General features: G+C 44.3%; 1 protein-coding gene across 1 annotated transcript in view; it reads left to right on the forward strand.

The window, feature by feature from the left end:
• Positions 1-7,600: 7,600 nt before the first annotated feature.
• LOC124799095 (neural-cadherin-like) overlaps positions 7,601-13,642 on the forward strand; it is a 1,093,765-nt gene continuing 1,087,723 nt past the window's right edge. The window contains exon 1 of the mRNA XM_047262634.1: positions 7,601-8,969. Coding sequence (XP_047118590.1) covers positions 7,601-8,969 — 1,369 coding nt within the window. The remainder of the gene's footprint in view (positions 8,970-13,642) is intronic.

A 13,642-nucleotide genomic window follows, 5' to 3' on the forward strand; every position in this document is an offset into this window, starting at 1 on the left:
GCTGAATCCTTTTCGTAGAAACGATCCCAACTTTCGCCTTAAACTGTTTGTGAAAACCACGGAAAATATACATCTAGTTGGTCTGTGTAGTATCTGAAAGTCTATTCTCCCAACTGTGCCACCTTATTAGGTACTAATTTATTCTTATCAGCAAACAGCTGCTTTATTTTTCAACATGAATGTAGCGATAGAGGGCAAGAGAACCCTGTCGAAATATTTTCGGTTGGAAACTGAAACCAGATTTAGTAGGTTACATGCCTGTAGGAAATCTGGCACGACACGTGGTGCGATAAACAAGCTTGCTCAACAAAGATTTACTTTACTCCTATTGTTTGTTTTCACTGGCGTTTGTTAATATTTTGAAGAGGTGTTATTCCTATTAGACTAAATTTATTCTTTGTTATGACATTCATAGCTTACGTTGTAGTGGTGTGTAGAACCATTCTCTAGCGAACACATAATTCAAACGTCTGAGAGCAATACACAAAAAATAGCGGGTTAAATACATACATAGAGAATATGAAGGACTGTCGCGATGTAAATCATGAAAGAAGCATTGTCATCTACGATATTTTACTCTTTATTTGTCACAATAAATGTCTTTTCCCACGTAACACTCTATTTTCAGCATAGTAGGTGTTTTTTGCAGATAAGAAATTAATTCTCGTTGTAATCTAATTTATCACAGTGGTCTGAGAGTGAAGCCAGAATTCACTTCGTTAAGGGAAACATCTGCCTACATTGCTGAACATCAGGGATCCAACAGCCTCAGATCAAGAGACAATCTCGTTACTGGTGCGCCTTATGGTTCTGTATGATTCGCTGAAACTGAACCATATGCTCGCCCGACTATTTGTCACATATGGTCCAGTTGTTTCGACGCGTCCCTAACTTTAGCCACTCTGATGTTTCCTGTCAATTGGCGAAACTTTCTTCATAGATATTCACCAACGTATGATAAATTTTTACAACTGGCGTATTACTAGCGTTTTCCAATGACTTTTGAGCTTCCTTCTTTGGTGTTAAAACTGCACACGTGCTCCAATTTCAATACCATTTCCGTCAAAACGACGTTTGAGTAATCATTAAACAGTTCCAAAGCTGGCAGAAGAAGGTGCCGTTGGGGCAAATAGTACAGTGTTGCACATTAATTTCTGCTTTGCAGGCTAACAATCCATAGCCGGGACTAAGTTGATACGAACCTCAGCTGTTGCGTCGGCTGTCCTAAACTACTTCCTGATATTTGTCTGTATAGCTATTATTCGATTTTTGTGGACTGTTATCACAAAGATTAAATAGTATTAACTATGACGTTCTAAGCCATTAGCCTAGAATTTTGTCAAGCAAGCAAAAGAGATTGTGCACCACGTTGCCGATTATTTATTGTTCGTTTATCGATTTTCTTCATTCCAGTGAAAGCTCTTCACAAGTTTGTTAAATTCGATTTAAATCCTATGGAGGACCATGTGCAGCACAGCCACAATTAGAATTCATAGGCGCTCAAACAGCGGTGTACCGGAATTTGATTATCTTATAACTACAGATCGTTCTAAAAGACCTTATCTGAACTAAGAATGTCTTTCGTAAATAAGCATATTAGCTGTTCAGGTACCATGGAATACAAATGAGTGAAGAAAGATAAAGTACGTAATAGTCTACGTTTGTAAGTGACAGATGGGACCATTTTGATGCCGAAGACAACAGTATTCAATTTTTTGTAAAATGTTTTCCCGAATCTCGAATTTCTTTTATAATTTTCAAATCACTGAATTTTGTACATTGTATGATAACAAAATGTCATTTTGCACAGCCCCTTCACAAGTTGCATTCAGTGAGTTTTGTGGCAGTTAAGCGGTATGATACAGTGTTTTCCGCAAACCTCATGTAGATACTATCTGCTCCCTTAAATCATTCGCACCGTTCTCCACAGTTTTCGACATGACACATGTGCCATCTGTAGATGAGAAGTTTCTTTAGTAATCTGCAGTGTTTAGTCAAAGACAATTCAATACAAATTTGTCACTCTAGTTTTAAACTGAAATGTTTCTGGAAACGCAGAAAGTATCGTAACTGAGTTTTCTATGTGTGCATTTTCGACAGTCGGTTATTGGTGTATATCGAGAACTTTTGTATCTGTGTGATGTAGAGAGAAATTGATTACTTAATCGAAACTTTATAATGTTTCAACGGCATTACAGAGCCCATAGAAGGTACAAGTAGTGATACTTCGATGTGTCACTCTCCGCAAAAGTAGCCAGGATGTGTCTACAGATGAAGTCCGTTCTTCTACTCTCTTTGGGAACAGTTTGACTACAAGTATTGACAAATATACATTAAAGAAGAATGTATGTGTGACGCAGACTAACAACGCAACATATACATAAAGGAGAAACGAAATTATTTAATGCATTGATGTCAATGGTAGAATTTTTTTAAGTACAATTTGCCACATAAACTGCCAATGAAACGGTTCACTGATTTAATGTCACCTGCGGCATACCCATTACGATTACATTTGTGTAGCAGTATCTTAGAAACCACTGATAAATATTTGAATATTTTCACTTACTCCATCCCGTCCATCGTTAATCGTTCCATTTATCTTTGGGTTACTATTAGTTTTCTAACAATGAACTCATTTAATGTCGATGTCTCACAGTCATAAGTTATTCCTGGCGATATACATTGGTCAAAAATTGTTTTCTTCAGCTTAGCCATTTTAGATTTCAAATATTAAACTTGCCAACCCAATTTAATACGATGAAATATTTCTGGTTTTATTTCTCGCTTAATATTCACAAACTGACCTAGATATACGTATTCTGTACCCTTTGCACTTTACGAAGGGTGTTAAATAAGTAATGCAACATTTTTTTCTAAAAGCAGATTAATTTACTCATAATTCCAATGTACCATATTATTCCCCACTCTTTTGGCTACAAAACACTATTTTTCAACATAAACTCCATTCAGTACGACGGCCTTGCGCCACGTTAGTATAGTCCTGTGTGGTACCACTCCAATGGTCGACGTCGGAGCCAACATGTTGCTGCATCGTAAAATCCCCACCATCCAGGTACAGCTTCCTGCGGAGTGCATCCTTGAATGGGCGAAACTCGTTGCTCTTTATGATCTTCTGCTAGACGACGAAAAACCCAGAGGGCACAAATCTCTGAGTTACACAAATGATGTATGAGTTTTTCAGCACTACCAACAGAGACGCCCACTTGTGCAGCGAGGTGGTTTGATTGTGATCCGTCGATCACACCGAATGAGTGTGTCCGCACGTTTCAACACTGGAGGTGTCACAGCTGTGTGCGGGCGGCCGGCAAGCAGGAAATGGGACGGGTTTACCCGATCTTGTTTGATGATGACAGACGCCTCACCCAACGAATCACCGTGCTTTTATTCAGTGCCAGGTCTCCGTAGACATTCTGCAAGCGCCCTTGAATATCTACGATGCTCTGGTTTTCCCACACAGGACGCTCAATGTCAGCTCTCTGTTTGGAACGCACCTCCGTTAGTACGGAACTGTCACCAATCGTAAATTCGTGAAACTTAGGAGCTGAAGCGGTAATATTACACCAAGTCCCACAACCAACCCCACATTTTTTCAACCGAACCTGGCAGGGAAAAAAACGCTGTGTTTCATATCTTATTGAAGGCCCTTCGTATTGCCCTCCAGTGTCCATTCATTCATCATGACTGATTTTTCATGCACATTTTCGACCAACGTCACAGCAAACTAACACAAGTTCGCTAAGCAGTATTTGAACTTCTGTTGTATTATTTTCATAGGGAACAATATCGTCAGCAGACCTGTGGTTATTTAATATCTTTCCGAGATCTTGTATTTCCTTTGTTTTCCCATTCAATTTAGACACTGCTTTTTCTAGGATTGCTGAAAACAGTTTTGAAGATATAGTCATCTTCTTTACATTTTGTGTGTGTGTTCACTTTAGCGACCTAGGTGGATACAGAAATAAGAAAGGGATAAGTAGAACGTGGCGCACGAAAAACCGGCCCTGAAGTACAGACTGCTCGCCAATAATGCACGAATTGCTGCCCGTCACAAGCAGATACAACAACAGATAAATAAACATGTAATAATGAGGTAGTAAAGAAATAACAAATAAGCTAATGCAAGTACAATATTTACTGAATTAAGCTTATTTTTTACCTTACATTGCGCTAGGTGCTGAAAATGACGTTGCCCTTGAATATACTTTTGCACGCACCGTAATATGTTAATGTACACTCTGCGCAACTCTGCCGCATCAGTTATCAAAAATTTCATTTCGAATCTTGTCCTTCAAGTCCTCCTGCGTTAACAGGTTATTCCCGTATACTTTCTCCTTCAGACTGTCCGCCCTGATAGCTGAATGGTCAGCCGGCACGTTAACTCTGCGTGTTCGGTCAGTGAGTTAGCTGCCCTCTGCAATAAAAAACTGAGTTAATGGATCAACGACGAACTGAAACGGGTGTCTTGCGACGTCCACCCCGAGCAGATACAACGAACGAAAACTAACAAAATGAGATTAAATTTTTTTTAAATGGTCAGCGTGACAGACTGCCGTCCTAAGGGGCCCGGGTTCGATTCCCGGCTGGATCGGGGATTTTCTCCACTCAGGGACTGGGTGTTGTGTTGTCTTCATCATCATTTCATACCCATCCGGCGCGCAAGTCGCCCAATGTGGCGTCGAATGTAATAAGACCTGCACCAAGGCGGCCGGACCTGCCCCGCAAAGGGCCTCCCGGCCAATTACGCCAAACGCTCATTTCCTTTTTTCCTTCAGACTGCCACAAAGATGAAAGTCACAAGTGGTTAGGCCCGGCGAACGCGGCGGCCACAATCCATTTTCCTGACAACCCTTTCTTCTGTTAATCTTTCATGAATTCGTAAGATTGACTTGCGTTAGGTATGACATCCTGTTGAAAGACAGCATACGTATTTTCATGGAGGTCAACTATACGTAAACTTATTCAAAGCTTCCATATACACAGCAGTGTTTATCGTTGTTTCAAAAAAAAGTTACACCCACAATCCGACTTGTTGAACACGGCACACAGCACTCCGATTTTTTCACCGTGAAGAGGTTCCTAAATCATTGTAGAGAGGTTGTTTGTTGACCAGTATCTAGTGTTCTGGGAGTCCACATGTCCAATTGAAGGTATCACGTTTCATCACTCACGAAATACAGCAGCGGGTACGATATTCCACTCTCAATTGTTCGAAATGACCACCTACAGTAATTCACAAGTTTTATAAAAAAAATCGCTATTCCATCGTGGCAGGGTGCTACAGAAAACGGTTTGGAATTATTGCGGAATAAAAACAGTCTCGGTTGCGAAGTTATTTAATGTCAATAAAGCGTTTCATCTTTTTGGGGCAACATCATATTGTGCAAAAGTCGTTTGATATGTAACCCTGCCATCATAAAGCCGCATAAAATGGCCGTGGCCGTTCTTGCAACGGGAAGATGTGTCGATCCAAATGGTTAATGCTCGCTCCACACAGTTCCCGTGAAACTCTACGTGCTGCAGCTTCCCTGGTCGCCAGTCGAGCATGCGTGGGATATGATGGGATGAGAAGTGAGTCGTACCACTCGTCGACCTACACCTCTTAAGAACAGCGTGAACAGGTCGAGCGGGTGTGGGATAACGTATCCCGGGACAGAATTCACCATCTGTAAGATCGATTGGATGCTAGAGTCAGTGCGTGCACTGCCGCCCGTGAAAGCTAACGGTGTACTAAAGTAAATGTTACAGCAAGAGTCGCTACCCAGTACCCCAGAACCGCCTGTGCTGTTGATCTGTAAATCTGTAAATGTAATCATTTCGTGCACTCCATATGCATTGTAGCAACGATAAATCTTCAATGAATTCGAAATTTCTAAAAGGGTGTACTATTTTTTTCCGCCAGTGTATTTAGTTGACACGTTTTAATCAAGTCTCGACGGCTGTCATACTAAGAGTACAAAAGGTAGTCGTAAGTGCTTCGAAATAATAAATGATAATTGGTGGGTGAGAGTGAACCGTCTAGCACACGGGGACGGTTTTCCGTGCCCCAACCTGTAGCCATTTATTTCCGCCTTTGGGTGTTAATGTAGTCATTTTTTTAAAATTCTTTATTCAGTCTATATTTTTATAGATGATAAACTACTACCTTATATAATTACTGGTTCGTATCAGTGTTACAATAATATATTGTTCCAGCTGATCTACAAGTAGTGTGTTAGTAACTGATCTGCTACAGGCAAGTTATGTTGTCATCTTTAAGTACTATGACTCCGTATTGAAGGTATTCTACGCTAATCAACTACGCTACACTACCCGCAGCGTTACAGGCTGTGCCAGTTTGATATAAATCTACTATGAGATGGGCACGCCCAGCGAGCTGATCCCAGTGGGCGTGCCCCTGGAACTGGGCTGGCCCAAAAGTCTTTAATTATCGTTGCAATCTTCGATCTGTCTAATACTTTTTCTTATGCGGCCCGCCACGAATTCCTTCAACCGACATCCTCAGTTGTTTGCTGGATGTATTCCAATCTCTGTCTTCCTCTACAGTTTCTGCCCTCTACAGCTCCCTCTAGTACCATGGAAGTTATTCCCTGATGTCTTAAGAGATGTCCTATCATCATGTTCCTTCTCTTGTCAGTGTTTTCCACATATTCCTTTCCTCTTCGATTCTGCGCAGAACCTCCTCGTTCCTTACCTTATCAGTCCACCTAATTTTCAACATTCGTATGTAGCATCACACCTAAAATACTTCGATTCTCTTCTGTTTCGATTTTCCCATAGTCCATGTTCCACTAACATACAGTGCTGTACCCCAGACGTACATTCTCAGAAATTTCTTCCTCAAATTAAGGCCGATATTTGATATTAATAGACTTCTCTTGGCCAGGAATGCCATTGTTAGTCTGCTTTCGATGTCCTCCTTGCTCCGCCCGTCACTGGTCATTTTACTGCCTAGGAAGCAGAATTCCTTAACTTGGTCTACTTCGTGACCATCAATCCTCATGTTAAGTTTCTCGCTGTTCTCATTTCTACTACTTCTCATTACCTTTGTCTTTTTTCGATTTACTCTCAGTCCATTCTCTGTACTCATTAGACTGTTCATTCTGTTCGGCAGATCATGCAATTCTTCTTCACTTTCACTCGAGATAGTAATGTCATCAACGAATCGTATCATTGATATCCTTTTAACTTGAATTTTAAAGCCGGCCGAGGTGGCCGAGCGGTTCCAGGCGCTTACTTAGGTTTAATTAGTTCTAAGTTCTAGGCGATTCATGACATCAGAAGTTCTGTCGCATAGTGCTCAGAGCCATTTGAACCATTTGAACCTACCGTTATGTAGACAGGACTGACACCACCAGCAGTCGACCAATGGTGTAAACGCCCAGAAGATGACCCCTGCGTCGGATTGAAACCGGTTGGCGGTATAATAATAATAATAATTGTTATTATTATTATTATAAATGCGATGAAGACTGTTTTTGAATTATTGACTAATCACACTAATCGCTGCTTTTCTCCACAACCACGTTGTCCAAAAATCTAAGTGAAGGCGTGCCTGTGTGCTTGCAGGCGTGTGGCGATGCCTGGGACTCGGCTGGTGGCGGCGGCGGCGGCGGCGGTGCTGCTGTGGTGTGCTTGCGCGGCGCCCGCTGACGCTTCTTTGCGGACCAGGACTCCGCCGCGGCGCCGCAACGTGGCCGTGCTGGCGCACGACACGCGGCCCGGCTTCGACGTCCGCCAGTTCCCGAAGGGCCACAGCTACCGTCTGCTCGACACCGGATTCTCCGACTTCTTCACCCTGGTGCCCGGCGGCATACTCATGACCACGGCAGACTTGCGGCCGCTGCTCGGCCGGAACGTGACGCTCGCCGTGCTCGAGGACGGAGCCGTGAACCGGACGCTGGAAGTGGCCGTGCTGGACCGGCGCGACATGCTGCGCTTCGAGGAGCGCCGCGACCCGGCCACGGTGGCGGAGAACGCGCCCGCGGGCACGCACGTGGCCACGCTGGAGCCGGCGGCCGGCTGGCGCGGCGGCCCGCTGCTCTACCGGCTGCTCGTCGGCGACCCCGGCGGCGCCTTCCGCCTGGAGGCGGACAACGGCTCCAGCGCCGCGCTCGTCACCGCCTGGCCGCTGGACCGCGAGCAGCAGGCCGACTACGAGCTCACCGTCGAGGCGGAGGACGCCCTCGGGCTGGAGCGCGCCATCACCACGCTGCGCGTGCGCGTGCTCGACGAGAACGACAACGGCCCCGTCTTCTCCAGCAAGGAGTACCGCTTCCCCGTCGACGTGGGCTGGGTGCCGCCGCCGGGCCGCTTCCGCACTGTCGGCAAGGTCTCCGCGACGGACGCCGACGGGGACCGCGTCGTCTTCTCCCTGGGTGCGCCCAGCCGGCTGGTCGTGATCGTGCCGCAGACGGGCGAGCTGCTGCTGGCCGGCGACCCGCCGCAGGAGGACACCGACTACGAGATCATCGTCGAGGCGCATGACCTCCGCTCCCCCAGTCGCAGTGCGGTCGAGCCGGCGCGCGTCTTCCTCCAGTTCAACGTGCCGCCCCCGGTCCAGCAGGATCGAGAGCTCCTGGCGATATCTGCGGAAGAAGAACACATCGAGGACATCGAGAAAGAGTTCGAACCCGGCCCCGACCCGGAAGAAGTGGCTGAAGTCGTGCCGAGCGTGCACCGCATCACCAAGCGCCGCGTGACGCGCGCCGTGCGGCCCACCAAGAGGATAGAGTTCACAGAGGCAGACGGCGAGACCGAGGGCCGCGTCGTCTTCCAGCTGGAGAAGGAGACGGAGCGCGAGACCTTCAAGATACGCGACGAGAACCCCTGGGTCACCGTCGAGCCCAATGGCGCCGTCCGCGTCAAGAAGAAGTGGGACTACGAGGAACTCGGCCCGGAGAAGACTATAGACTTCTGGGTCACCATCACCAACGCCGCAGCAGCTCGTAAGTACTTCCGATCATTTTTAATTTCTTCCTGCAGACAGATTCTGTCCTGCCTGGCTTTAACGGGGGACGTTCATGAAATTCACCAAAAATTTTAGCTTTCAATTTAAATGGGTGAAAAAGGTTTAGTTATGTTTGTCACTTGTGGAAAAATGAAGTCTGTAACACTGCATGTAATATAAAACACAAAAACCCTCAATGGCTAAGTGCAAATAATAGTAGGTAAACTTCACAGTACATAGCAAATCCAATTTACAACAATTGTCTGTTCACTTTTAAGAGTTCACAAAACAGCGTTCCCTATCTAAGTCACCCCTGGATGATGATACACTACTGGCCATTAAAATTGCTACACCACGAAGATGTGCTACAGACGAGAAATTTAACGGACAGGAAGGAGATGCCGTGATATGTAAATGATTAGCTTTTCAGAGCATTCACACGAGGGTGGTGCCGGTGGCGACACCTACAACGTGCTGACATTAGGAAAGTTTCCAACCGATTTCTCATACACAAACAGCAGTTGACCGGCGTTGCCTGGTGAAACGTTGTTGTGATGCCTCGTGTAAGTAGGAGAAATGCGTACCATCACATTCCGACTTCGATAAAGGTCGGATTGTAGCCTATCGCGATTGCGGTTTATCGCGACATTGCTGCTCGCGATGGTCGAGATCCAATGACTGTTAGCAGAATATGGAATCGGTGGGTTCAGGAGGGTAATACGGATCGCCATGCTGGATCCCACCGGCCTCGTATCACTAGCAGTCGAGATGACAGGTATCTTATCCGCATGGCTGTAACGGATCGTACAGCGACGTTTCGATCCCTGATTCAGCAATGGGGACGTTTGCAAGACAACACCATCTGCACGAGCAGTTCGACGACGTTTGCAGCAGCATGGACTATCAGCTCGGATACATGGCTGCGGTTAGCCTTGACTCTGCATCACAGACAGGAGCGCCTGCGATGATGTACTCAACGACGAACCTGGGTGCACGAATGGCAAAACGTCTTTTTTTCGGATGAATCCAGGTTCTGTTTACAGCATCATGATGGTCGCATCCGTCTGTGGTGACATCGCGGTGAACGCACATTGGAATCGTGTATTCGTCATCGCCATCCTGGCGTATCACCCGGCGTGATGGTATGGGGTGCCATTGGTTACACGTCTCGGTCACCTCTTGTCCGCATTGACGGCACTTTGAAAAGTGGACGTTACATTTCAGATGTGTTACGACCCGTGGCCGTACCCGCATTCGATCCCTGCGAAACCCTACATTTCAGCAGTATAACGCACGGCCGCATGTTGCAGGTCCTGTACGGGCCTTTCTGGTTACAGAAAATGTTCGACTGCTGCTCTGACCAGCGCATTCTCCAGATCTCTCACCAACTGAAAACGTCTGCTCAATGGTGGCCAAGTAACTGGCTTGTCACAATACGCCAGTCACTACTGTTGATGAACTGTGGTATCGTGTTGAAGCTGCATGGGCAGCTGTACCTGTCCACGCCATCCAAGCTCTGTCTGACTCAATGCCCAGGCGCATCAAGGCTGTTATTACGGCCAGAGGTGGTTGTTGTGGGTACTGATTTCTCAGGATCTATGCACCCAAATTGCGTGAAAATGTAATTACATGTCACTTCTAGTATAATATATTTGTCCAACGAATACCCGTTTATCATCTGCATTTCTTCTTGCCGTAGCAATTTTAATAGCCAGTAGTGTATATAACCAAGTGGGCAAGAGCTGCTCTTCTTTCTTCCGTCCGTTGTCGTCCGGTAATTGGCGGATTATATTCTGCCGGCAACTGGCCGAGGCGGAGTAGGTATCTTCATCCTCAGCGCTGGTGGAACTCGCGCAAGTGGCGAGTCTCTTTGGCACTGGCACCAGCTCGCATCTTTGCGCCTGGGGTGCTTTTGCCCTGACTGTGTTTTGTTCGGATGGCACAGTAAAGTTCTCAAAGTTGCAATGATGAATTCGCATCCGAAGTGCCTGAAAAATAATTGTGTGATGCGACCTTCCAGTCAAGCCCACTTCTTGGAACAACACTTCAATGCTAGCTCGGTGAACAACGATTCCGTGGATTAGTTTCAACTAATCTTGCATAGGATGCATCTAGAAAGCTGTGATATAGTCTTTTTGATTTTATAGATCATATATGACTCTGTTCCGTACCGAGAAACACTCCCTTCACAACGATTCCTGCAGAGGTTACGTTATTTTGACGTCACAAAAAAAATTGCATTTAGCGAGATGCGAGCCCATACGTCACGACACTAGAAACCGCGACGTTATTCACTACACTTTCTTTTCCAATACTTTATTCAACAGAACAACGTTACACAAGTTCACGACACTAACATATGAACAACAAAATGATCATTTTATGCATTTTTGTGCAATGCAACGTATCATACTTGAGTCTTAAGTACCGATAATTGTGGGAATACACCTTTCTGTTTATTTCATCAATCTCTGTGTGTGTAAAATGTCATCTTGTGATATTTGTCTCCTTTCCTCGCCAACATAGGCTCTCTAGAAGGCTTATGACGTTGATGCGTTATTAATTGACACTTAATGATAATGGTAACGTGTGCGTGATAAATTTTCAATGCTCCGTTATCTTGAAACGGCATACTGCAAATTATAATAAAATCGTGTTTCATGCTTAATTTGTAAATTATTGACGATAACAACTCACTCCTGAGAGAAAACTCTTATATAATGCCATTAACCGTCGATAAATCATTCGAGACATTTAATTACAGTAATAATTATAATAAATCATTCCAAAAGTTACCTGTCTTTCTGAGTCTCCTGTAGATGTGCATGAAGTCTTGTGAGAGGCCCGTATCGAACGCTGACGAAAGTCGGTAGCCGATCATGCGATTCTCGATACTGAGCGTGACGTCAAAATGACGTCACATTTGCAGTAAGTAGTGTGAAACGGGTGCTACCCTTCCGTATCGTAGGAACAGTAACAAACCTACTGCTTTGTTTATGAAGAAGCACTTCTTGTTTTGCTTTGTGCTACTGACGGAGAATTACGCAAGTATTCGATTCTTTCATCCTTCAGCAATGCCACGGTCACAAAAAATGTATAGAAAACTAGATAAACACGTTTTCAGACGTTAGTGAATGCAAGACATGTGAAACAGCAAGAAACCAGCAAAGAGAAATAGATTTACAGTGACTCTCTGCAATTGAAAAGTCATTTGAAGACCTGGTAAACGAAAGAAGGCGGAAAACAAGAAACCAGAAGAGGAGTTTGTAGGGGTAGAGGACCCTGAGAACAAATATGGGGTCTTATGAAGAGAAGACATGAGAAAAAAACGTTAGACTGAACTTTAAATAGCATGTACTGAAAATTTTGTTTTTTAAAGTTAGTGTACCTTTTTCTCAGAATATGTGAAGGCGAGAATTATGAAATTTTGTGCAATTATTATTTATACCCAATAAAAGTAGTCTCAAGAGTAAATTTTGGAATTCTGAGTATAATCTGAGACATGGGTAAAGTGATTGAAGTTTGCATCAGTTTTATATTATACCTACAGAATTATAATTAGAAAGTCATTAAAATTCTCCTCTTCTGTATATTTAAAAGACTTCGCCAGAAAAGCTTACAATATGCAAAGAGATTAAACAGAAAATGTCTTTTAGAAATCTTTTGCATAGTTTCCCAGATAAAGGAACACATATCACTTTTTGAGAATAAAATTAAGTTTCTTAAAAAAAGTGAAATACATATGATCCAAGAAACTTACCAGTAAATGTGTTGGTTGGTTTGAAGATTATAGGGACCGAACTGCATAGGTCATCGGCCCCAGTAAACGTGTTGATATCACGTAAAGAATGATACAAAATTTCATTGCCGTATCTTTCTAAATTGTGGGTTTGGCACATCTTTCAAATAATGCGTTCTTTTTCATGAACATTCCCCGTTAAAGCGAACTACATACATCGCATTATCATCTACTTAATAAGATGTGTGTGGAAGGAAATCTACCAAATTGATAACTTTATTTTCTGTATGTGATTTTTAGGACCGGGGCAGTGTTGGATAATTGAACCGATACAAAGAGAAATTTGAGATTTCTTTCCTGGAAATCCTTTTTTTCGGCTTCAATTACCTACCATTCCTCATTTTTTTTCTCCATGTCACAGCTTGATCAACGTCCTGCCGAGACTTGAAAGTGAACCAATCCACAGATAAACATTTCAAGAAAAATAATTTCAGCCTAAAACACCGTTGCTGCCATAGTTGCTCGTGAATCTTCCGCGTTATATGGTCGTGATCCGTCAGACATAATTCCTCCAGCCGTTTCATTTTCATTAGTGCTCCTGGTTAAGCTGGGTCTTGGTGTCTCAGCGGAACCGGGACCATCTCTCACGATGTCCGGGGAAATATGACAAACGAAAAATTTCACGGACCACGACTGTACAACACAGAAGATTCACAGGCAACTAAAAGTAATCTCGGCCTTAAGGTGTACTTGGAAATTTTGTACACGTATGCAATACGTCCGGTAAAGCTACCTCACTCGTATAAATCACTCATGGTGCCCGCGTCGCGAAAACTACCAGAAAAATAGTGACCCGACTCCCACAAATGGTGGCTAATTCTAACATTACTACTATCCGCCGGCCGGTGTGGCCGTGCGGTTCTAAGCGCGTC

The sequence above is a fragment of the Schistocerca piceifrons genome, chromosome 5 (assembly GCF_021461385.2).
Source record: "Schistocerca piceifrons isolate TAMUIC-IGC-003096 chromosome 5, iqSchPice1.1, whole genome shotgun sequence".
Lineage (NCBI taxonomy): Eukaryota > Metazoa > Arthropoda > Insecta > Orthoptera > Acrididae > Schistocerca > Schistocerca piceifrons.